The sequence below is a fragment of the Hypanus sabinus genome, chromosome 3 (genome assembly GCF_030144855.1).
Source record: "Hypanus sabinus isolate sHypSab1 chromosome 3, sHypSab1.hap1, whole genome shotgun sequence".
Lineage (NCBI taxonomy): Eukaryota > Metazoa > Chordata > Chondrichthyes > Myliobatiformes > Dasyatidae > Hypanus > Hypanus sabinus.
In genome coordinates, this window is record NC_082708.1 from 193,611,882 (window position 1) to 193,634,588 (window position 22,707).

Genomic DNA, 22,707 nt, shown 5'->3' on the forward strand with positions numbered 1-22,707 from the left:
GTTGTCTTCCTGCTTTCTTAAAGAGTGGAGTGACATTTGCAATTTTACAGTCCTTCAGAACCATGCTGGAGTCCAATGATTCTTAGAACATAGACCAGAGAAATTTACAGCACATTACAGGCTCTTCGGCCCACAACTTTGTGCTGACCATGTAACCAGTCTAGAAGCTGCCGAGAGTTTCCCTCGCGCATAGCCCTCTATTTTTCTAAGCTGACTGTACCTATCTAAGAGTCTCCTAAAAGACCCTGTTGTATTTGCTTCCACCACCGTCGCTGGCAGTCAATTCCACACAACCACCACCGTGTGAAAAACTTACCTCGGGCATCCCCCAGAACCTACTTCCAAGCACCTTAAAACTACGGTTCCTTGTGGCAGCCATTTCAGCCCCGGAAAAAAGCCTCTGGCTGTCCACATGATCAATGCCTCTCATCATCTTTTGAAACTACTGCAAATCTTTCTCTTTATTGGTGCTTTGCTGCACACTTGATTGCTCGGTGGAGGGTCCTGACACTTTTTGCTAGTACAAGGGGGGGCAGTCACTGCCACTCTGCTGCTTGTGCGTGTGAGGGGGACTTGGTAGAGGAACTCTGGGGTTCTAATGTTTTAACTCTCATTCATTCTTTGGGGCGCCCTTCTGATTTCATGTATGTCTGAAGAAGAATTTCAGGGTGTATAAGGTTCACATTTCTCTTGACATTAAATGCACCTATTGAAACTTATTAGCGTCTCCACAGTCTCTATTGCTAACTCTTGCAGAACCCCAGGGTCAGTTCTTCTTGTCCTGCTGACCTTCTCCCTTGTAACAGTTACTACACTCACTTCTCTAAGTGAGAAATGGTACCGCAGCATAAAAGCCAGGATCAACAAGCTCCAGGACAGCTTTTCCCACCTGACTGATGAACTCTTGCTGATTTGAGTGTATTCCTCTGTAACATTGTCTCTTCTATTATTATAAATTACTATGATTGCTCATTGCACATCTAAATGGAGGCATAACATAAAGATTTTTACTCCTCATGTACATGAAGGATGTAAGAAATAAAGTCAATTCAATTCTTTTCTCCAACTCTTCAACATCTGGCACACTGCTAGTGTCTTCCACAGTGAAGATGATGCAAATTACTCAAAGTTCATCTGCCATCTCCTTGTCTTCTGCTATTATTTCTCTGGCCTCATTTTCTCGCAGTCCGATAATGACTCTCATCTCTCCTTTATTTTTTTAAATGCACTAGAAAAAGCTTTTACTATCCACTTTGATATTGTTTGCTAGCTTGCTTTCATATTTCATCTTTTCCATTCTAATGATTCTTTTAGCTGCTCTCTGTAGGGTATAAGAGCTTCCCAATCCTCTATCTTCCCACTAATTTTTGCGTTGTATGCCCTCTTTTACTTTTCGATTTGCTCTGACTTCCTTTGACAGCTATGGTTGTCATTTGAGTATTTCTTTGTTTTTGGAACACATCTATCCTGCACCTTCCCCATTTTTTCCAGAAACGCACGCCATTGCTGCTCTGTTGTCATCCCTGCCAGGATCTCCTTTCAATTTTCTTCAGCCAACTCCTCTCTCATACCACTGTAATATCCTTTACTTCACTGAAATACTGCTACATCAGACTTTACTTTCTCCCTGTCAAATTTCAAGTTCAACACAATCATATTGTGATTACTGGTTCCCAATGGTTATTTTACCTTAAGATCCCTAATGGTCTCTGGTTCATTACATTACACCCAATCCAATATAGCTAATCCCTAGTTGGCTCAACAACAAACTGCTTTAAAAAGCCATCTCTTAGGCATTCAACAAACTCACTCTCTTGAGATCCATTACCAAACTGATTTTTCCCAATCGACTTGCATGTTGAAATCACCTATGACTACCATAACATTGCCCTTTTGACACGCCTTTTCTATTTCCAGTTGTAACCTGTGGTCCACCTCCCAGCCACCACTGGAAGGCCTGTATATAACGTCCTTTTACCCTTGCAGTTTCTTAACTCAACCCACAAAGATTCAACAGCTTCCAATCAATCCTATGTCACATCTTTCTACCTAATGCCTTTTTTTTAAACCAGCAGAGCCACACCACCCCCTCTGCCTACCTTTCTATCCCTCTGATATGACGTGTAACCTTGGACATTCAGCTCCCAACTACAACCGTCCTTCAGCCACAATTTAGTGTTCGCCACAACTTCCCCGACAATCTGTAAAAGTGCATTGAGATCATCCACCTTACTACTTGTACTCTGCATGGTGATACAACACTTTGAGTCCTGGATTTGCTCCCCTTTGGACTGACTCTGCATCCCTACTGCACTGATACTCACCCTGCTGGTTGCAGTTATGTCCTATTCTTTGCCCACCCTTCCTGACAGTCTGACTGTATGCTATCTCTGCTTTTATACCATCCATCCCTTCCTGAGTCCCTTCACCCCGGTTCCCAGCCCCCTGCCAAGTTAGTTTAAACCTTTCCCAACAGCTCTAACAAACCTGTCCATGAGAATATCGGTCCCCCTTGGGTTCAGGTGCAACCCGGCACCTTTGACAGATCATACCTCCCCCAGAAAAGATCCTAATTATCCAAGAACCTGAAGCTCTGTCCCCTGCACCCACTTCTCAGCCTCGCATTTATCTGCCAGATCATCCTGTTTCTACCCTTACTGGATGTGGCACAGTCAGCAATCCAGAAATCATTACCCAGGAGGTCCAACTTTTCAGCTTTCTACCTAGCTCTCTAAATTCTCTCTTCAGGACTTCATTGCTTTTCCTTCCTATGTCATTGGTACCAATATGTACCAAGACATCTGGCTGCTCTCCCTCCCTCTCCAAAATGTTGTTGACGTGATCTGAGATGTCCCTGACCCTGGTACCCGAGAGGCAACATACCATCCTGGTGTCCCATTCGCGTCCACAGAATCTCCTGTCTCTTCATCTCACTACTGAGTTCCCTATCACTACCAATCCTCTCTTCTCTCTTTCCCTTCTGCACCACAGACCCATGCTCAGTGCCTGTAACCCAGTTGCCAAGGCATTCCCTGGGAGGTCATCCCCACAACAGTAACCAAAGTGGTATACTTGTTTTTGAGAGGAATAGCCACAGGAGTGCTCTGCTCTAACTGGCCATTTCCACTTCTCCTGACAGTCACCCATCTACTCACCTCTTGCAACTTAGGGGTGACTACCTCCCTGTAACTCTGATTGATGATCTCCTCACTCTCCCATACAAGCTGAAGATCATCCAGCTGCTGCTCCAGATCCCTAACACTGTCTTCAATGAGCTACAACCAGATGCACTTTGCGGAGAATAGGACAAAATCAGCATGGTTTCCTTTAGGGAAAATATTCCCTGATGAATCTCTTGGAACTCTGAGGAGATTACAAGTAGAATTGATGAAGGAGATGCAGTAGGTATTTGGATTTTCAGAAGGCTTTTGACCAGGTGCCACAGAAGAGGCCATTTATTAAGTTAAGAGCCCGTGGTGTTGCAGGAACATTACTGGCATGCTTAGAGCATTGGCTGATTGGTAGGAGGCAGCGAGTGGGAATAAAAGGATCCTTGTCTGGTTGGCTTCCAGTGACTAGTGGCGTTCTGCAGGGGTTGGTGATGGGACCACTTCTTTTATGCTGCTTATCAGTGATTTAGATGATGCTCTTGTTGCCAAGTTTGCAGATGATATGAAGATTGGTGGAGAGACAGGCAGTGTTGAGGAAACAGGTAGGATGCAGATTGACTTAGACAGATTAGGAGAATGGGCAAGAGAGTGGCAAATGAAATACAATTTTGGAAAATGCATTGGCATGCACTTTGGTAGGTGAAATAAATGAGCAGACTATTTTCTAAATGGGGAGAAAATCCAAAAATCTGAGATGCAAAGGGATTTGGGAATCCTTGTGCAGAACATCCTAAAGGTCAACTTGCAGGTACAGTCAGTGGTGAGGAAGGCAAATGCAATGTTAACATTCATTTCAAGAGGTCTAGAAGACCTTCAAGAGGTCTATACAAGGGCAAGGATGTAATACTGAGACTTTAATAAGGCAGTGGTGAGGCCTCACCTTGAGTATTGTGAACAGTTTTGGACCCCTCACGTCAGAAAACGTGCTGGCATTGGACAGGGTGCAGAGGAGGTTCACAAGGATGATTCCAGGAATGAAAGGGTTATCATACAAGGATCATTTAATAGTTCTGGGTCTGTACTCGCTGGAATTTAGGAAGATGAGAGGGTGTCTTACTAAAACCTTTCGAATGTTGAAAGGCCAAGACTGAGTAGATATGTAAAGAATGTTTCCCATAGTAGGGGAGCCTAGGACAAGAGAACACAGCCTCAAGATAGAGGGGCATCCATTTACAACAGAGATGCAGAGAAAGTTCTTTAGCCAGAGGTGGGGTAAAGTTGTGGAATTTATTACCACAGGCAGCTGTGGAGGCCAGGTTGTTCGGTGTATTAAAGGCAGAGATTGATAGGTTCTTGATTGGACATGCCATCAAAGGTTATGGGAAGAAAGCCAGGAACTGGGGCTGAGGGGGGTGGGGGGGGGAAGGGATCAGCCATGATTGAATGGCTGAGCAGACTCAATGGGCCAAATGGCCTATTGGGTCTGCTCATGTCTTTTGGTCTTATACGGTGGTTAACTGGAGCAGCAAATTTGCGATGACACCAAGATTGGGGTTGCAGTGGGCAAAGGGATCTGCACCATGGATAAAAGTGCAAAGTTTTGAACTTCAGTAGGACAAACCACAGGGCACTGTGGAGTGGGGTAGAACAAACTTCTGGAAATACAGGTCTACAAGTCACTGAAAGGTGGATCGGGTTATAAAGGAAGCTTCTGGCATATTGGCCTTCATAAGTCAATGCACTGAGTACAGGAGATGGGATGTTATGTTGAAGCTATATAAGATGTTGGTGAGGCCTAATTTGGAGTACTGTGTGCAGTTTTAGTCACCTAACTGCAGCAAGGTGTAAACAAGATTGAAAGAGTGCAGAGAAAACTTACAAGGATGTCCCTGGGTCTGGTGAACCTGAGTTACAGGGCAAGGTTGAATCAGTTAGGACTGTATTCTTTGGAATGTAGAAGACTGAGGAGAGATTTGATAGAGGTATACAAAATTAGCATAAATGCAAGCAGGCTTTTTCCCACTGAGTTTGGCTGGGATTACAACCAGAGGTCATGGGTTAAGGGTGAAAGGTGAATGGGGAACATGAGGGAAAATTTCTTCTCTGAAGAGTTGAGAGGGTGTGGAATGAGCTACCAGCACAAGTGGTGTATGCAATCTCGATTTCAATGTTTCAGTGAATTCTGCAGAGAGAAATAGATTAAGCGAGTGGGCAAGGTCTGGCCGATTGAGTATAATGTTGGTAAATGAGAGATCATTCACTTTGGAAGGAAAAATGAAAGAGCAGATTATTTAAATGGTAAAAAAGATGCAGTATGCTGCTGTGCAGAGGGACTTGGGAGTGCCTGTGCACGAATCACAAAAGGTTCGTTTGCTGGTGCTGCAGGCTATTAAGGCGGCAAATGGAATGTTGACTTTCATTGCCAGAGGGATTGAATTTAAAAACAAGGAGGTTATGCTGCAACTGTACAGGATACTGGTGAGGCTGCACCTGGAGTACTGTCTGCAGGTTTGGTCTCCTTATTTGAGGAAGGATATGCTGGCTTTGGAGGCAGTGCAGAGGAGGTTCACCAGGTTGATTCCAGAGATGAGGGGATTAGACTGTGAGGAGAGATTGAATAACCCGAGACTGTACTCACTGGAATTCAGAAGAATGAGAGGTAATATAGAAACATGTAAAAATTATGGAAGGGATACTCAAGATGGAGGCAGGAAAATTATTTCCACTAGTAGGTGAGACTAGAACTAGGGGACATAGCCTCAAGATTCGGGTGAGTAGATTTAGGACAGAGATGAGGAGGAACTGCTTTTCCCAAAGAATGGTGAATCTGTGGAATTCTCAGCACAATAAAGCAGTGGAGACTACCTCAGTAAATATATTTAAGACAAGGTTGGATAGATAGACGAAGGGTCTTGGCCCGAAACATTGACTGTGCTTCTCCCTATACATGCTGCCTGGTCTGCTCCGTTCCATCAGCATTTTGTGTGTCTAGTAAGGATATATCCATTTCTGCACTTCTTGGAACTGCACTTTCTTGTCGCTTGCCCAGACTAATTGTTAATCCTCTATTAGACATACTCTGAGAATATGGGCTCAGTTTAGAAAACTTAATGGCCTTTGTGGTTTCTCTCTCTCTAGTCCTATCTTACATAATCATCTTTTCCTACCTTCTATGCAAGACTCAACATTTCATGATTGGTACAGAAAGGGCTTCAGGCACTTTGAATATCTTTTCATAGATAATCGTTCTGCAACTTTTCAACAACTCTCTGCAGAGTTTAATATACCCAATACCCATTTCTTTAGATACCTTCAAATTAGACATTTCATTAACCCTTTATTATCCAATTTTCCTGAGATGGCCAAGAAAAACATTGTGGACCTGTTTCTTTGTATTAATCCATTGGGTAAAGGCTTAATATCTTTTATTTGTAATAAATTAGTGACCTTGAGGTGTGCCACCAAATTAGAACTGCTCTAAACTCTGTTCTAAAGGGTCACACCTCAATTTTAAGGATACCCCACTATAGGAAACATCCCTTCCACATTCACCTTATCTAGTCCTTTCAACATTTGGTCGGTTTTAATGAGATCCCACCCACATTCTTCTAAGTTCCAGTAGGTACAGACCCAAAGCTGCCAAACGCTCCTCATATGTTAACCCCTTCATTCCTGGAATCATCCTGGCAAACCTCCTCTGGACTCTCTCCAATGACAACTCATCCTTTATGAGATATGCAACTCAAAACTGTTGACAATACTCCAAGTGCAGCCTGACTAGTGTCTTCAAGGCTCAGCATTGTCTCCTTGCTTTTATATTCTATTTCCTTTGAAATAAATGCCAACATTGCATTTGCCTTCTTTACCACCGATTCAAGCTGTAAATTGACCTTCTGAGAGTCTTGCACGAGGACTCCTCAGTCCCTCTGCACCTCTGTTTGAATCTTCTTCCCATTTAGATAGTAGTCCGCATTATTGTTTCTTTTACCAAAATGCATCATACGTTTTTCAGCACTGTTTTATCTGCCACTTTTTGCCCGTTCTTCCAATTTGTCCAAGTCCTGCTGCAATCGCATTTCTTCCTCAGCACTCCCTACCCCTCCACCTATCTTTGTATCATCCACAAACTTTGCCACAAATTCCAAACCATGTGAAAAGCTACAGTCCCAACACTGACCCCTAAAGAACATCACTTCTCCAGCAGCCAACCAGAAAATGCCCTTTTTATTCCCACTTACTGCCTCCTGCCTATCAGCCATTCGCTATTGATGCCAGTATCTTTCCTGTTATGCCACAGGATTTTATCTTGATAAGCAGCCTCATTTCTGGTACCATGTCAAACACCTTCTGAAAATCCAAGTAAATGAGCTTAACTGACTCTCCTTTGTCCACCCTGCTTATTACTTCCTCGAAGAACTCTTAACAGATTTGTCAGGCAAGATTTCCCTCAACAGAAACCATGGTGACTTTGATTTATTTTATCATTAGCCTCCAAGTACCCCAAAACTTCATCCGTAATAATAGACTCCAACGCATTCCCAATCACTGAGACTCACTAACTAGCCTATAATTACCTTTCGCCTTTTGCCTTCATCCCTTCTTAAAGGGTGGAAAGACATTCAAATCTTTCCGTCCTTCGGGGCCAAGCCAGAATCAAGTGAAAGTTCATGACCAATGCATCTGTTATCTCTTCAGCAACCTCTCTCTGGACCGTGGGTTGTATTCCATCTGGCCCAGGTGATTTATCCATCTTAAGACCTTTGACTTTGCCCAGCATGTTTTCCTTTATAATAGCAATGGCACTCACCTCTGCTCCCTGACACTCTCGGATCTCTGGCACACTGCTAGTGTTTTCCACAGCGAAGACAGATGCAAAGTACCCATTAAGTTTATCAGCCATTTCATTACTACCTCACCTTCATTTTCCAGTGGTCCAATATCAATACTCACCTTCCTTTTACTTTTCATATAACTGTAAAAAACCTACTATCCTGTTTTATATTATTGGCTAGTTTGCTCTCATATTTCACCTTATCCATTTTTATAGCTATTTTAGTTGCCAATTGTTGGATTTTAAAGGCTTCCCAATCATCCAACTTCCCACTCACTTATGCCTCCTTACATGCCCTTTCCTTGGGTTTTATGCAGTCCTTAACTTCCTTTGTCAGCCACGGTTGCCTACCCCCGCCTTTTGAGAACTTCTTCCTCTGTGTGGCACACCTATCCTGTGCCTTGTGAACTATTCCCAGAAGCTTCAGCCACCTCTGCCCTGCCATCATCATCCTCCAATCCATCTGGACAAGCTCCTATCTCATGCTTCTGCAATTCCCTTTATTCCATTGCGATACTGATACATCTGATTTATGCTTCACCCCTCAAACTGCAATACAAATTCAACCTCCTAAGGGTTCCTTTACATTAAGTTCCCTGATAAACTCTGCGTTATTACACAACAGCCAAACTAAGATGGCCTTTCCCCAAGTAGGCTCAAGCACAAGCTGTTCTAAAAAGCCATCTCATAAGCAGTCAACCAATTCCCTCTCTTGCGATTCAACACCAAATTAATATTCCCAATCCCCTTGCACATTGAAGTCCCCCATTACAATTGTGTCATTACCTATATTACTTGCCTTTTCCAGCTCCCTTTGCAATCTCAACCTCACAGCTTGACTGCTATTTGGAGGCCTTTAAATGATTCCTATTTTTTTTAAACCCTTGCAGTTTCTTAACTCCGTTCACAAAGATTCAACATTCTCCGACCCTCAGTCACCTCTTTCTAAAGATCTGATTCCATCTCTTACCAACAGAGCCACACCACTGACTATGCCTTCCTGTCTGTCCTTTCGATACAAAGCATATCCTTTGATGTTAAGGTCTCAACAATGGCCTTCTTTCAGCCATAACTCAGAGATTCCCACAACATCATACCAACCAATCTCTAATTGTTTATCCACCTTATTCTGAATGCCACAAGCATATAAATACAACACCTTCAGTCCTGCATTCTTTGCCATTTTGAATTTTGCCTCTGTGGTACAATCTCACAAATGCAGACAGAGCAAAGAACATCAATCATTGGCTTGTCCTTCCTTTCTCTCATCATCTACTTGTAAACCTACTGGCTCATCCTCAGCTCTATCATCCTGGTTCCCATCCCCCTGCCATATTAGTTTAAACCACTCCCAACAGCTCTAGTAAATCTGCCCAGAAGAATATTGGTCCCCCTTGGATTCAAGAGCAACCTGTCCTTTTTGTACAGTTCCCTTGAGGAAACTATGCTGACTTTGGTCTATTTTATCACGTGCCTCCAAGTACTACGTAACCACATTCTTAACAATTGACTTCAACATTTTTGTAGCCACCAAAGTCAAACTAACAGGCCTGGTTTTTCCACCAGAAAAACTGGGATTTCCCAATAGCTACCCATTTTAATTCTACTTCCCATTCCAATATGTCTATCCATAGCATAAGAACATAAAATATGAGCAGGAGTAGGCCATCTGCCCATCGAACCTGCTCCACCATTCAATAGATCATGGCTGATCCGACTATGGGCTCAGCTCCACCTACCTGCCTTTACCCCATAACCCTTACCTCTCATCATCTTATACATCTTTATCAAGTCACCTCTCATCCTCTGTTGCTTCAAGGCCAAGTTCATTCAACCTATTCTCATAAGGCATGCTCCCCAATCCAGGCAACATCCTTGTAGATCTCCTCTGCACCCTTTCTATGGCTTCCACATCCTACCTGTAGTGAAGTGACCAGAACTGAACACGAGGAAATCGTGTCTCGGCCCGAAACGTCGACAGTGCTTCTTCCTGTAGATGCTGTCTGGCCTGCTGCTTTCCACCAGCATTTTGTGTGTGCAACCAGAACTGAGCACAGTACTCCCAAGTGGGGTCTGACCAGGTTCCAATACAGCTATAACATTACCTCTCGGCTCCTAAACTCAATCCCCTTATTGATGAAGGCCAATGAACCATATGACTTCTTAACCAATGGGTCAACCCGTGCAGCAGCTTTGAGTGTCCTATGGACTTGGACCCCAAGATCCCTCTGATCCTCCACACTGCCAAGAATCTTACCATTAATACCATATTCCGTCATCATATTTGACCTACCAAAATGAACCACTTCACACTTATCTGAGTTGAACTCCATCTGCCACTTCTCAGCCCAGTTTTGCATCCTATCAATGTCCCGCTGTAACCTCTGACAGCCCTCTACACAATCCACAACACCTCCAACCTTTGTGTCATCAGCAAATTTACTAACCTATCCCTCCACTTCCTCATCCAGGTCATTTATAAAAATCACAAAGAGTAGGGATCCCAGAACAGATCCCTGAGGCACACCACTGCTGACCGACTTCCATGCAGAATATGACCCGTCTACAGCCACTATTTGCTTTCTGTGAGCAAACCAGTTCTGGATCCACAAAGCAATGTCCCCTTGGATCCCGTGCCTCCTTACTTTCTCAATAAGCCTTGCAAGGGGTACCTTGTCAAATGCCTTGCTGAAATCCATATACACTACATCTACTGCTCTTCCTTCATCAATGTGTTTAGTCACATTCTCAAAAAATTCAATCAGGCTCATAAGGATCTTTGACAATGCCAAGATCCTTTCTCGTAGTGAATACTGAAGCAAAGCATTCATTAAGTACGTCCACCATCTCCTCCGGTCCATACACACGTCTCCACTGTCACACTTGATTGGTCCTATTCTCTCACGTCTTATCCTCTTGCTCTTCACATACGTGTAGAATGCCTCAAGGTTTTTCATACTTCTGCTCACTAAGGACTTCTCATGGTCCCTTCTGGCTCTCCTAATCACATTAAGCTTCTTCTTGCTAGCCTTATAATCTGGATCTCTATCATTACCTAGTTTTTTTGAACCTTTCGTAAGCTTTTCTTTTCTGTAGAATTACAGTAGCCCTTGTACACTAAGCACATTACTAAAGCCTCCACAGTCTCTTCAGCCACCTCCTTCAGAACCCTCTAGTCCATGTGACTTACCTACCTTCAGACCTTTCAGTTTCCCAAGGAACTTCTCTCTAATTATGGTAACCACAAATTTCATGACCCCCAACACCTGGGACTTTCACCATACTGCTCGTGTCTTCCATAGTGAAGACTGGTACAAAATTCTTATTCAGTTCATCCAATATTTCCTTGTCCCCACCTCCCCATTACCACCTTTCCAGCCGCCCAATATCCACACTTGCCTCTCTTTTACACTTTAGGTATCTGAAGAAACTTATAGTACCCTCTAATATTATTGGTCAGCTTACTTTGGTATTCCACCTTTTTAATGACTTGTTTAGCTGCCTTCTGTTGGTTTTTGAAGTCTTCCCAAACTTCTAAATTCACACTAATTTATCCTTTCTTTGGCTTTGAATTCTCTTGTTAGCCACAATTGTGTCATCTTGCCTTTAGAATTAGGGATGTATATATTCGATGCCCTCCAAATTGCTTCCAGAAATCACAGCCATTGCTCATTGCCATCATCCCTGCCAGTGTTCTTTTCCAATCAGCTCTGGCCAGCTCCTCTCTCATGCCTCCGTAATTCCCTTTTCTCTACTGTAATACTAATACATCTGACTTTAGATTCTCCTTCTCAAAATTCAGGGTGAAATCGATCATATTATGATCACTCGACCTGAAGGGTTCTTTCACCTTAAGCTCTCTAATTAATTCTGGATCATTGCACAACACCAAATCCAGAATAATTGATCCCCTAGTGGCATTACAGAAAATCCCCCTCCTGGAATCCAGCACCAACCTAAATTTCCCAGTCTCCCAGTATATGGAAATCCCTCATGACTATTGTAACATTGCCTTTTTGGCATGCATTCTCTATCTCCCATCGCAATTTGTAGACCACGTCCTTATGACTGTTTTGGGGATTTGTATTTACAGTGGTGCTGAAAGTTTGTGAACCCTGTAGAATTTTCTCTATTTCCACATAAATATGACCCACAACATGATCAGATCTTCACGCATCCTAAAACTAGATAAAGAGAACCCAATTAAATAAATAACACAAAAACATTATATTTGTTCATTTATTTATTGAGAAAAATGATCCAATGTTACATGTATTTGTTGGGAAAAGTATGTGAACCTGCAGAAATCTCTAAAACTTGCTCTGTTCATGGGTCCCCTATCAGAAAAACACTGAACGAGAATGATGTTTGTGGAGGAAACCAAACATTGCTGTACATCTCAAGTCTGCAAAAAATGAAACAAACAAACTTGGATGTTCTACAACACCTCTGTGGACAATGTTCTATGGACAGATGAGAATTGCTATGTTTGGAGGAACACCAACACCAAACCCTCATCCCAACTGTGAAGCATGTTGGAAGGAGCATCATGGTTTGGGGCTGCTTTGCTACCTCAGGGCCTGGACAGCTTGCAATTGTTGAGGGAACAATGACATTCAAAATGATATCAAGACATTTTACAGGAGAATGTCACCTGAAGCTTAATAGAAATTAGATGATGCAACAAGACAATGATCTGAGCAGACAAGAGTAAATCAACAACAGAATGGTTTACAAAGAAGAATGTGTGTGTCTTGGAATGGCCGAATCAAAGTCCTGACCTCAATCCCATAGGAATGTTGTGGAAGGATCTGAAGCAAGCAGTTCAGGCAAGGAAGCCCACCAACAGCCCAGAGTTGAAGCAGTTTTTTTTTAAAGAAGAAATTGTCTAAAGTTCCTCCAAGCTGATGTGCAAGACTGATCAAAAGTTACTGGAAATGGTTGGTTGATGTTATTGCTGCACAAGGGGAGCGCACCAGTTACTGAAAGCAACTTCCAACAAATACATGTAATATTGGATCATTTATCTCAAATATATGAACAAGCATAATGTATTTTGTGTTATTTATTTAATTGGGTTCTCTTCATCTAGTTTTAGGACTTACCTGATGATCTGATCATTTCACAGAGAGCACATCTGTAGGGTTAGTGCTTTCCTCTGGGTGTCAGATGTGGGAATTCTCCAGTCTCCCAGATAGCCACATCTGTGCCCGGTGCACCGAGATGCAGCTCCTGAGAAACTATGTTAGGGATCTGGAGCTGTGGCTTGATGACCTACGGCTTATTAGGGAAAGTGAGCAGGAGATAGATAGGAACTACAAGGAGTCAGTCACCCTGAGGCTGCAGAAGTTAGATAAATGGGTGACAGTCAGGGAAATGAGGGAAAGAGCTCAGATAGTAGAGAGCACCTCTCAGTAATCGTTATCTCGTTTTGGATACTGTTGAGGGAGGTGACCAGACAGTTGACCATGGCGATCGGGTCTCTGGCACTGAGCCTGGTTCCATGGTGCAGAAGGAAGAGAAGATGAGGAATTAGGTAATCATAGGGGATTCCATAGTGAGGGGAACAGACACGAGGTTCTGTCAGCCTGATAGAGAAACCCGCATGGTGTGTTGCCTCCCAGGTGGTAGGGTATGGGATGACTCGGATTGGGTGAAGAGTATTCTGAAGGGAGAGGGTGAACAGCCATAAGTCTTGGTACATTTTGGTACCAATGACATTGGCTAAAAAAAGGGAGGTCCTGAAGGGAGAACTCAAAGAGTTGGGTAGGAAGCTGAAAACAGGACCTCCAGGGTAGTAATCTCAGGATTGCTGCCTGTGCCACATGCTAATGAGCGCAAGAATAGCACGATCAGACATATTAATGTGTGGCTGAGAGACTGGTGTAGGGACCAGGGCTTCAGGTTCCTGGATCACTGGGGCTTCTTCTGGGAGAGGTACATCCTGTACAAAAAGGATGGGTTACACCTGAACCCAAAGGGGTCCAATATCCTAGAAGGCAGGTTTAAAAGTGCTGTTGGGGGCGGGGGGGGGGGGGGGGTTTAAACTAACTTGGCAGAGAGATGGGAAGAGGAGTGATAGGGCTGAGGAAGAGGGAAACAGAAATAAATCAAAGATAGCATGCAACAGACATAAAATAGAAAGGACAGGCAGGAGATGACACATAATCACAGCCAGTGGGATGAGTTACTGGGCAATAGAAATCGATCTCGAAATTCAGCTACAGATTGGCAAGTATGACGTTGTGGCCATCTCTGAAACTTGGCTGAAGGATGGCTGCCATTGGGGGCTGAACGTCCAAGGATATACGGTGTAACGGAAAGACAGGTTAGTAGGCAGAGGGGGTGGTGCAGCCCCGTATATAAGAAATAATATTATATCATTAGAAAGAGATGACATAGGATCGGAAGGTGTAGAGTCTCTATGGGTCAAGTTAAGGAATGACAAGAGTAAAAGGACCCCAATGGCAGTTGTATACAGGCCTCCAAACAGCAGCCGGGATGGGGATTACAAATCACAGCAGGAGATAGAAAAGGTGTGTCAGAAGGGCAATGTCATCATAATTGTTGGGGATTTTAACATGAAAGTGGTTGGGAAAACCAGGTCAGTACTGGACCTCAAGAGAGAAAATCTGTAGGATGTTCAAAGGATGGCTTTTTAGAACAGCTTTTTGTTGAGCCCACTACGGGATTGGATGTGCTGGATTGGATGTTGTACAATGATCCGGAGGTGATAAGAGAGCTTAAGGTTAAGGAACCCTGAGGGAACAGTGATCACAATATGATCAATATCACTTTGAAATTAGAGAATGTGAAACTAAATTCCAGTGTGTCAATTTCAGTGGAGTAAAGGAAATTATAATGGCATGAGAGCGGAACTGGCCAAAGTTGACTGGAAAGGGACACTAGCAGGAAGGACAGCAGAGCAGCAATGGCTGGAGTTTCTGTGAAAATGAGGGAAGTGTGAGACAGATATATTCCACATAAGAAGAAATTTTCAAAGGGAAGAAGGACACTACCGTGGCTGACAAGTGAAGTCAGAGACACAGTTAAAGCAAATGAGAGGCATACAAGGAAGCCAGAGCTAGTGGGAAGATAAAGGATCGGGGAGCTTTTAAAAACTTGCAGAAGGAAACTAAGAAGGTCATTAGAAAAAAAAAGTATGAAAGGAAGCTGGCGACTAATATCAAAGATAGTAAAAGCTTTTTTAAGTATATAAAGGGTAAAAGAGTTGAGGGTAGATATAGGACCAGTAGAAAATGACATTGGAGATATTGTAATGAGAGGCGCAGAGATGGCAGAGAAATTGAATGCGTAGTTTGCATCAGTCTTCACAGTGGAACACATCTGCAGTATACCAGACATTCAAGAGTGTCGGGGAAGTGAAGTATGTGCATTGAAAATTATGACTGAGAAGGTGCTCAGGAAGCTTAATGGTCTGAAGGTGGATAAATCTCCTGGACCTGATAGAGTGCACCCTTGGGTTCTGAAGGAAGTAGCTGGAGAGATTGCAGAGGCATTAATAATGATCTTTCAAAAATTGATAGATTCTGGCATTGTACCGGACGACTGGAAAATTGCAACTGTTACTACTCCATTTAAGAAGGGTGGGAGACAGCAGAAAGGAAACTCTAGACATGTTAGCCTGACATCAGTGGTTGGGAAGTTGTCGGAATCATTTGTTTGGGATGCGATTTGGGAGTACCTGGAGGCACATGACAAGATAGTCCAAAGCCAGCATGGTTTCCTGAGACTATGCAGCGTTGAGGAGACAGAGCCTGCAGAGAGACTTGGGTAGTTTAGCGGAATGGGCAAAGAAGTGACAAATGAAATACAATGTTGGAAAGTGTATCGTCATGCATTTTGGTGGAAGAAATAAACAGGCAGACTATTATTTAGATGAGGACAGAATTCAAAATACAGAGATGCAAAGGGACTTGGGAGTCCTTGCACAGTCTACCCTAAAGATTAGCCTCTAGGTTGAGTCGGTGGTGCACAAGGCGAATGCAATGTTGGCATTCATTTCTAGAGGTCTAGAATATAAGAGCAGAAGTTCCCACCTGCTTCAAAAAGGCAAAAATTTTCCAGTGCCTAAGAAGAATAATGTGAGCTGCTTTAATGACGATCACCCAGTAGCTCTCACATCTACAGTGATGAAATGCTTTGAGAGGTTGGTCATGACTAGAATGAATTTCTGCCTCAGCAAGGGTCTGGGTCCATTGCAATTTGCCTATCGCCACAATAGGTCAACGGCAGATGCAATTTCAATGGCTCTCCACATGGCTTTAGACCACCTGAACAATGCAAGTATCTGCATCAGGATGCTGTTCATTGACTATAGCTCAGCATTTAATATCATTCCCACAATCTCGATTGAGAAGTTGCAGAACCTGGGCCTCTGTACCTCCATCTGCAATTGGAGGGAGGGCTACTGCACAGGACTGAAAGAAGCTGCAGAGGGTTGTAAAATTAGTCACTCCATTTTGGGTAGTAGCCTACAAAGTACCCAGGACATCTTCAAGGAGCGATGTCTCAAAAAGGCAGTGTCCATTATTAAGGACCTCCAGAACATGGGGCATGCCCTTTTCTCACTGTTACCATTAGGTAAGAGGTACAGAAGCCTGAAGGCACACACTCAGTGATTCAGGAACAGCTTCTTACCCTCTGCCATTTGATTCCTAAATGGACATTGAATCTTTGGACACTACCTCACTTTTAAAAAAAATATATATACAGTATTTCAACGAATACACTCAAAAACTTCTATAGATTTACCGTGGAGAGCACTCAGACAGGCTGCATCACTGACATTGGGGGTAGGGTGTGAAACTGCACAGAACAGAAAGAAGCTGCAGAGGATTGTGAGTTTAGCCCCAAAGAGACAGACAACCTACCTTCAGGTCCAGGTGCATTCCTGGAACTCATATACCTCAGGCGGGACTCAGGCAGGTCAGGTATGAGGTGGTTTTCCACAGCACCGTTCCATCTGAGAGGGATTGATCGTCGGGGACCAACTCCCCGTGACATAGGAACTGGAAAACAAACCAGCGTGCACGGCGTTAAATATAAGCAGGTAATACAAAACATTCCCAGCCACACCTCCAAGGTGCTCATACCCCACACTATCTCCCTACACCAATCCTCTCCACAGATCCTTCTGCAGCAGCCACACCGAGGGGAGGTGGAGGAGCTGTTAAAGGGTTGGGAGGGGGAGGTTAGCAGATGAATCCTCACCCTCACTCCCAGAAGATCCTGGGTGGGAATAGAAACAGAAAACCTACAGCACAATACAGGCCCTTTGGCCCACAATGCTGTGCCGAACAGGTCCTTACTTTAGAGATTACCTAGGGTTACATATAGCCCTCTAAATTTCTAAGTTCCATGTACCTATCAGAAGTCTCTTAAAAGACCCTACCGTATCCACCTCCATCGCTGGCAGTCCATTCCATACACTCACCAGTGTTAAAAAAAAATCCACAAAAAGATACACGACATCTCTGTGGGCACAAAAAAGAAGCAACAATGGTAGTTTGCCTCTCAGGTGCCAGGATTTGCGAAGTTTCTGAGCCCGTCCACAATATCCTGAAATGAGAGGGTGAGCAGCCAGAGGTCGTGGTACATATTGGTACCGATGACACAGGAGGATAAAGGGTGGCGGTTCTGAAAGCAGAGTACAGTGAGTTAGGAAGGAAGCTGAGCAGCAGGACCTCAAAGGTAATAACCTCTGGACTGCTGCCTCTGCCATGCAATAGTGAGTATAGGGATAGAATGATTTCCGATTTGCTGTCAGTGACGAGTGGGAATCCACAGGGGTCAGTGTTGGGACCATTTCTTTTTATGCTTTGTATAGATGATTTAGATGATGCAATGGATGGCTTTGTTGCCAAGTTTGCAGATGATGCAAAGTTTGGTGAAGCGGCTGGTGCAGTTGAGGACACAGGTAGGATGCAGAAGGACCTAGACAGATTAGGAGAATGGGGAAGAAAGTGACAAATGAAATGATGTTGGAAAATGCATGGTCATGCACTTTGGAAGTAGAAATAAATGTGCAGACTGTTCTCTAAATGGGGAGAAATTCCAGGAGTCTAAAGTGCAGAGGGACTGGGGAGTCCTTGTGCAGAGCACACTGGAAGTTAACTTGCAGGTTGAGTTGGTGTTGTGGAAGGCAAATGCCACGTTGGCATACACTTCAAGAGGTCTAGAATACAAGAGCAGGGATGTGCCGTAGAAGCCACTGGCGAGGCCTCACCTTCAGTATTGTGAACAGTTTAGGGCCCCTCATCTTAGAAAAGATGTGGTGGCTCTGAGGGTCCAGAGGAGATTCACAAGGATGATTCCAAGAATGAAAGGGTTATATTAGAAGGAACATTTGATGACTCTGGTCTGTACTCGCTGGAATTCATAAGGATGAGGGGGGATCTCATTGAAATCTTTCAAATGTTGAAAGGCCTAGACAGAGTAGATGTAGAAAGAATATTTCCCATGGTGGAGACTCTAGGACAAGAGGGCACAGCTTCAGGAAAGAGGGGCGCCCTTTCGAAACAGAGATGCGGAGAAATTTCTTTAGCCAAAGGGTGGTGAATTTGTTGCCAGGTGCAGCTGTGGAGGCAAAGTTGGGTGGATTTAAGGCAGAGATTGATAGGTTCTTGATTGGACATGGCATCAAAGTTAGGGGGAGAAGGCTGGGAACTGTAATTGAGGAAGAGATAGCCATGATTGAATGGCAGAGAGACTCAATGGGCCAGATGGCCTAATTCTGCTCCTGTGTCTTATGGTCTAATGAGGAACAGGATAAATGTGCAGCTGAAGGATTGGAGCAGGGGGCAGGGATTCAGATTTTTGGATTATTGGAACCCAGTCTGCAGCAGGTGTGATCTGTACAAAAAGGACGGGTTGCATTTGAATCCCAGGGGAACCAATATCTTGGCAGGGAGGTTTACTAAGGTTATTGTGGAGAGTTTAAACTAGATTGCAGGGGGTGGGAACTGAAGTGAAGAGGCAGAAGATGGGAGGTAGGAGCACAAGTAGAGACAGCTTGTAGGGAGTTTGAGGAAGGATAGGCAGATGTTAGAGCAAAGATGCACTCAGCCTGATGGTTGGCAATGTGTCCATTTTAATGCAAAGAGTACCACAAGCAAGGCAGATGAACTTGGAGCATGCACCAATACACGGGACTGTGACATTCTGGCCATCAGCAACTTGATGTCTCAGGAGCAGGAACGGCTGCTGAGCATGACAGGCTTTAACTGTTTCAAAAAGAACAGAGAGGGAGGCAAAAGAGCTGGGAGTGTGGCATTGCTAATTAGGGATAGTGTCATGGCTGCAGAAAAGGAGGAAGTCATGGAGGAATGGTCTACTGAGTCAGGGTGGGTGGGAGTCAGAAAGAGGAAAGGGGCAATAACTCCACTGGGTGTTTTTGTAGGACCCCCCCCCCCCAATAGTAACAGAGATATCGAGGAGCAGAGAGGGAGACAGATTCTGGAATGGTGCAATAATCATAGGGTTGGTGTGATGGGAGATTTTAACTTTCCTAATATTGATTGACATCTCCTTAGTGCAAGGGGAGTAGATGGGGTGGAGTTTGTAAAGTGTGTTCAGGAAGGTTTCCTGACACAATATGAAGACAAAACAAATAGAGGAGAGGCTGTACTTGATCTGCTTTTGGGAAATGAACCTGGTCAGGTGTCAGATCTCTCAGTGGGAGAGCATTTTGGAGGTAGTGACCACAACTCCACCTCCGTCACCATAGCACTGGAGAGGGATAGGAGCAGACAATTTAGGAAAACATTTAATTGGGGTAGGGGGAAATATGATAGAACATATAACAGTACAGCAGAGTACAGGCCCTTTGGCCCACAATGTTGTGCTGACCCTCAAACCCTGCCTCCCATATAACCCCCCACCTTAAATTCCTCCATATACCTGTCTAGTAGTCTCTTAAACTTCACTAGTGTATCTGCCTCCACCACTGACTCAGGCAGTGCATTCCACGCACCAACCACTCTCTGAGTGAAAAACCTTCCTCTAATATCCCCCTTGAACTTCCCTTCCCTTACCTTAAAGCCATGTCCCCTTGTACTGAGCAGTGGTGCCCTGGGGAAGAGGCACTGGCTGTCCACTCTGTCTATTCCTCTTAATATCTTGTACACCTCTATCATGTCTCCTCTCATCCTCCTTCTCTCTAAAGAGTAAAGCACTAGCTTCCTTAATCTCTGATTATAATCCATACTCTCTAAACCAGGCAGCATCCTAGTAAATCTCCTCTGTACCCTTTCCAATGCTTCCACATCCTTGCTATACTGAGGCGACCAGAACTGGACACTCCAAATGTGGCCTAACTAGAGTTTTATAGAGCTGCATCATTACATCGCGTCTCTTAAACTCTATCCCTTGACTTAAGAAAGCTAACACCCCATAAGCTTTCTTAACTACCCTATCTACCTGTGAGGCAACTTCCAGGGATCTGTGGACATGTACCCCCAGATCCCTCTGCTCCTCCACACTACCAAGTATCCTGCCATTTACTTTATACTCTGCCTTGGAATTTGTCCTTCCAAAGTGTACCACCTCACACTTCTCCAGGTTGAACTCCATTTGCCACTTCTCAGCCCACTTTTGTATCCTATCAATGTCTCTCTGCAATCTTTGACAATCCCCTACACTATCTACAACACCACAAACCTTTGTGTCGTCTGCAAACTTGCCAACCCACCCTTCTAACCCCACACCCAGGTCGTTAATAAGAATCACAAAAAGTAGAGGTCCCAGAACAGATCCTTGTGGGATACCACTAGTCACAACCCTCCAATCTGAATGTACTCCCTATGCCATTAAGCAGGAACTTGGGAGCATTAACTGGGAGATGCTCTCAGGAAAATGCACAGCAGGAATGTGCCAAATGTTCAGGGAACATGGAGTTCTTCATAGCTATGTTCCACTGAGGCAGGGAAAGGACGGTAGGGTAAAAGAACCATGGTGTACAAAGTATGTAGAAAATATAGTTAAGAAAAGAAAAGCTGATGAAAAGTTCAAGAAACTAGGTACCGTTAGAGCTCTAGAAAATTACAAGGTTGCCAGGAAGGAGCTTCTGAGTGGAATTAGGAGAGCCAGAAGGGGCCATGAGAAGGTCTTGGTGAGAAGGATTAAGGAAAACCCCAAGGCATTCTACAAGTATGTGAAGAGCAAGAGGATGAGCAGTGTGAGAACAGAACCAGTTAGGAGCAAGACAAGAAACGTGTGCAAGGAGTCAGAGAAGGTAGCGGAGGCACTTAATGAATACTTTGCTTTAGTATTCACCAGGGAACAGGACCTTGGCAATTGTGGGGATGACTCACAGTGGACAGAAACGCTTGAGCATATAGACATTCAGAAAGACGATGTGCTGAGCTTTTGAAAAGCATTAAGTTAGATAAGTCACCAGAACCGGATGAAATATACCCCAGGCTACAGTGGGAAGCGAGGGAGGAGATTGCTGAGCCTCTTGTGATGATCTTTGCCTCATCAATAAGGACGGGAGAGGTTCCAGAGGATTGGAGGGTTGCAAATGTTGTTTTCTTGTTCAAGGGAGTAGAGAAGTTATAGACCAGTGAGTTCGACTTCAGTGGTGGGCAAGTTGTTGGAGAAGATCCTGAGAGGTAAGACTTATGAGCGTTTGGAGAGAAATAATCTGATTAGGGATAGTCAGTATGGTTTTGTCAAGGGCAGGTCGTGCTTTATGAGCCTGATTGAATTCTTTAAAGATGTAACTAAACACATTGATGAAGGTAGAGCAGTGGATCTGGTGTAGATGGATTTCAGTAAGGCATTTGATAAGGTTCCCCACGCAATGTTCAATCAGAAAGTAAGGTATGAGATCCAAGGACACCTTGCTTTATGTATCCAGAAGTGGCTTGCCCACAGAGAGCAAAGGGTGGTTGTAGATGGTTCGTATTCTGCACGGAGGTCGATGACCAGTGGTGTTCAGCAGGGATCTGTTCTGAGACCCCTCCTCTTAACTTGGACACAAATTGTGAGTCAGAGAGCTTTGAGAGAGGAGGCTGTGCACAGGTCTAGGAGCGAAGTTTAAAAGGGGAAATCTTCCCTTAACTGGTGCACCAATTGTGAGTTGGAGAGCTGGGAAGGTTTGGCATAAAAGGGAGACACTGGCACAGCAGTAGGGCTTTGGCAAGCTCAGTGGACTTCCTTTCTCCTTGCATTTTTTGAGGAATACAGAACATGTCTATAGGGTTAGTACTTTGCTCCGGGTATCAGATGTGGGAATCCTGGGATCCTTCCAGCCTCCCTGATGGCCACATCTGCACCAGGTGCACCGAGATGCAGCTCCTGAGAGACCGAGTTAGGGATCTGGAGCTGCGGCTTGATGACCTACGGCTTACTAAGGAAAGTGAGCAGCAGATAGATAGGAGCTACAAGGAGTTAGTCACCCTGAGGCTGCAGGGGTTAGATAAGTGGGTGACCGGCAGGGAAATGAGGGAAAGAGCTCAGATTGTAGAGAGCACCTCTGTGGCCACCCCCCTCAGTAATGGTTATCTCGTTTTGGATGATGTTGAGGGGGGATGACCTGACAGAGGACGACCATGGTGATCAGGTCTCTGACACAGAACCTGGTTCTGTGATGCAGAAAGGAGAGAAGAAATTCAATAGTCATAGGGGATTCCATAGTGAGGGGAACAGACAAGAGGTTCAGTCTGATAGAGATACCTGAAAGATGTATTGCCTCCCAGATGCCAGGGTATGGGATACCTCGGATTGGGTGCATAGTATTCT

The 22,707-nt window shown here is 44.2% G+C and overlaps 1 protein-coding gene across 2 annotated transcripts in view; it reads right to left on the bottom strand.

The window, feature by feature from the left end:
• fam113 (family with sequence similarity 113) overlaps positions 1-22,707 on the bottom strand; it is an 80,641-nt gene that overhangs the window by 11,992 nt on the left and 45,942 nt on the right. For both annotated transcript variants that reach the window (XM_059965931.1, XM_059965930.1), the window contains exon 7: positions 16,836-16,973. In XM_059965931.1, coding sequence (XP_059821914.1) covers positions 16,836-16,973 — 138 coding nt within the window. The remainder of the gene's footprint in view (positions 1-16,835; positions 16,974-22,707) is intronic.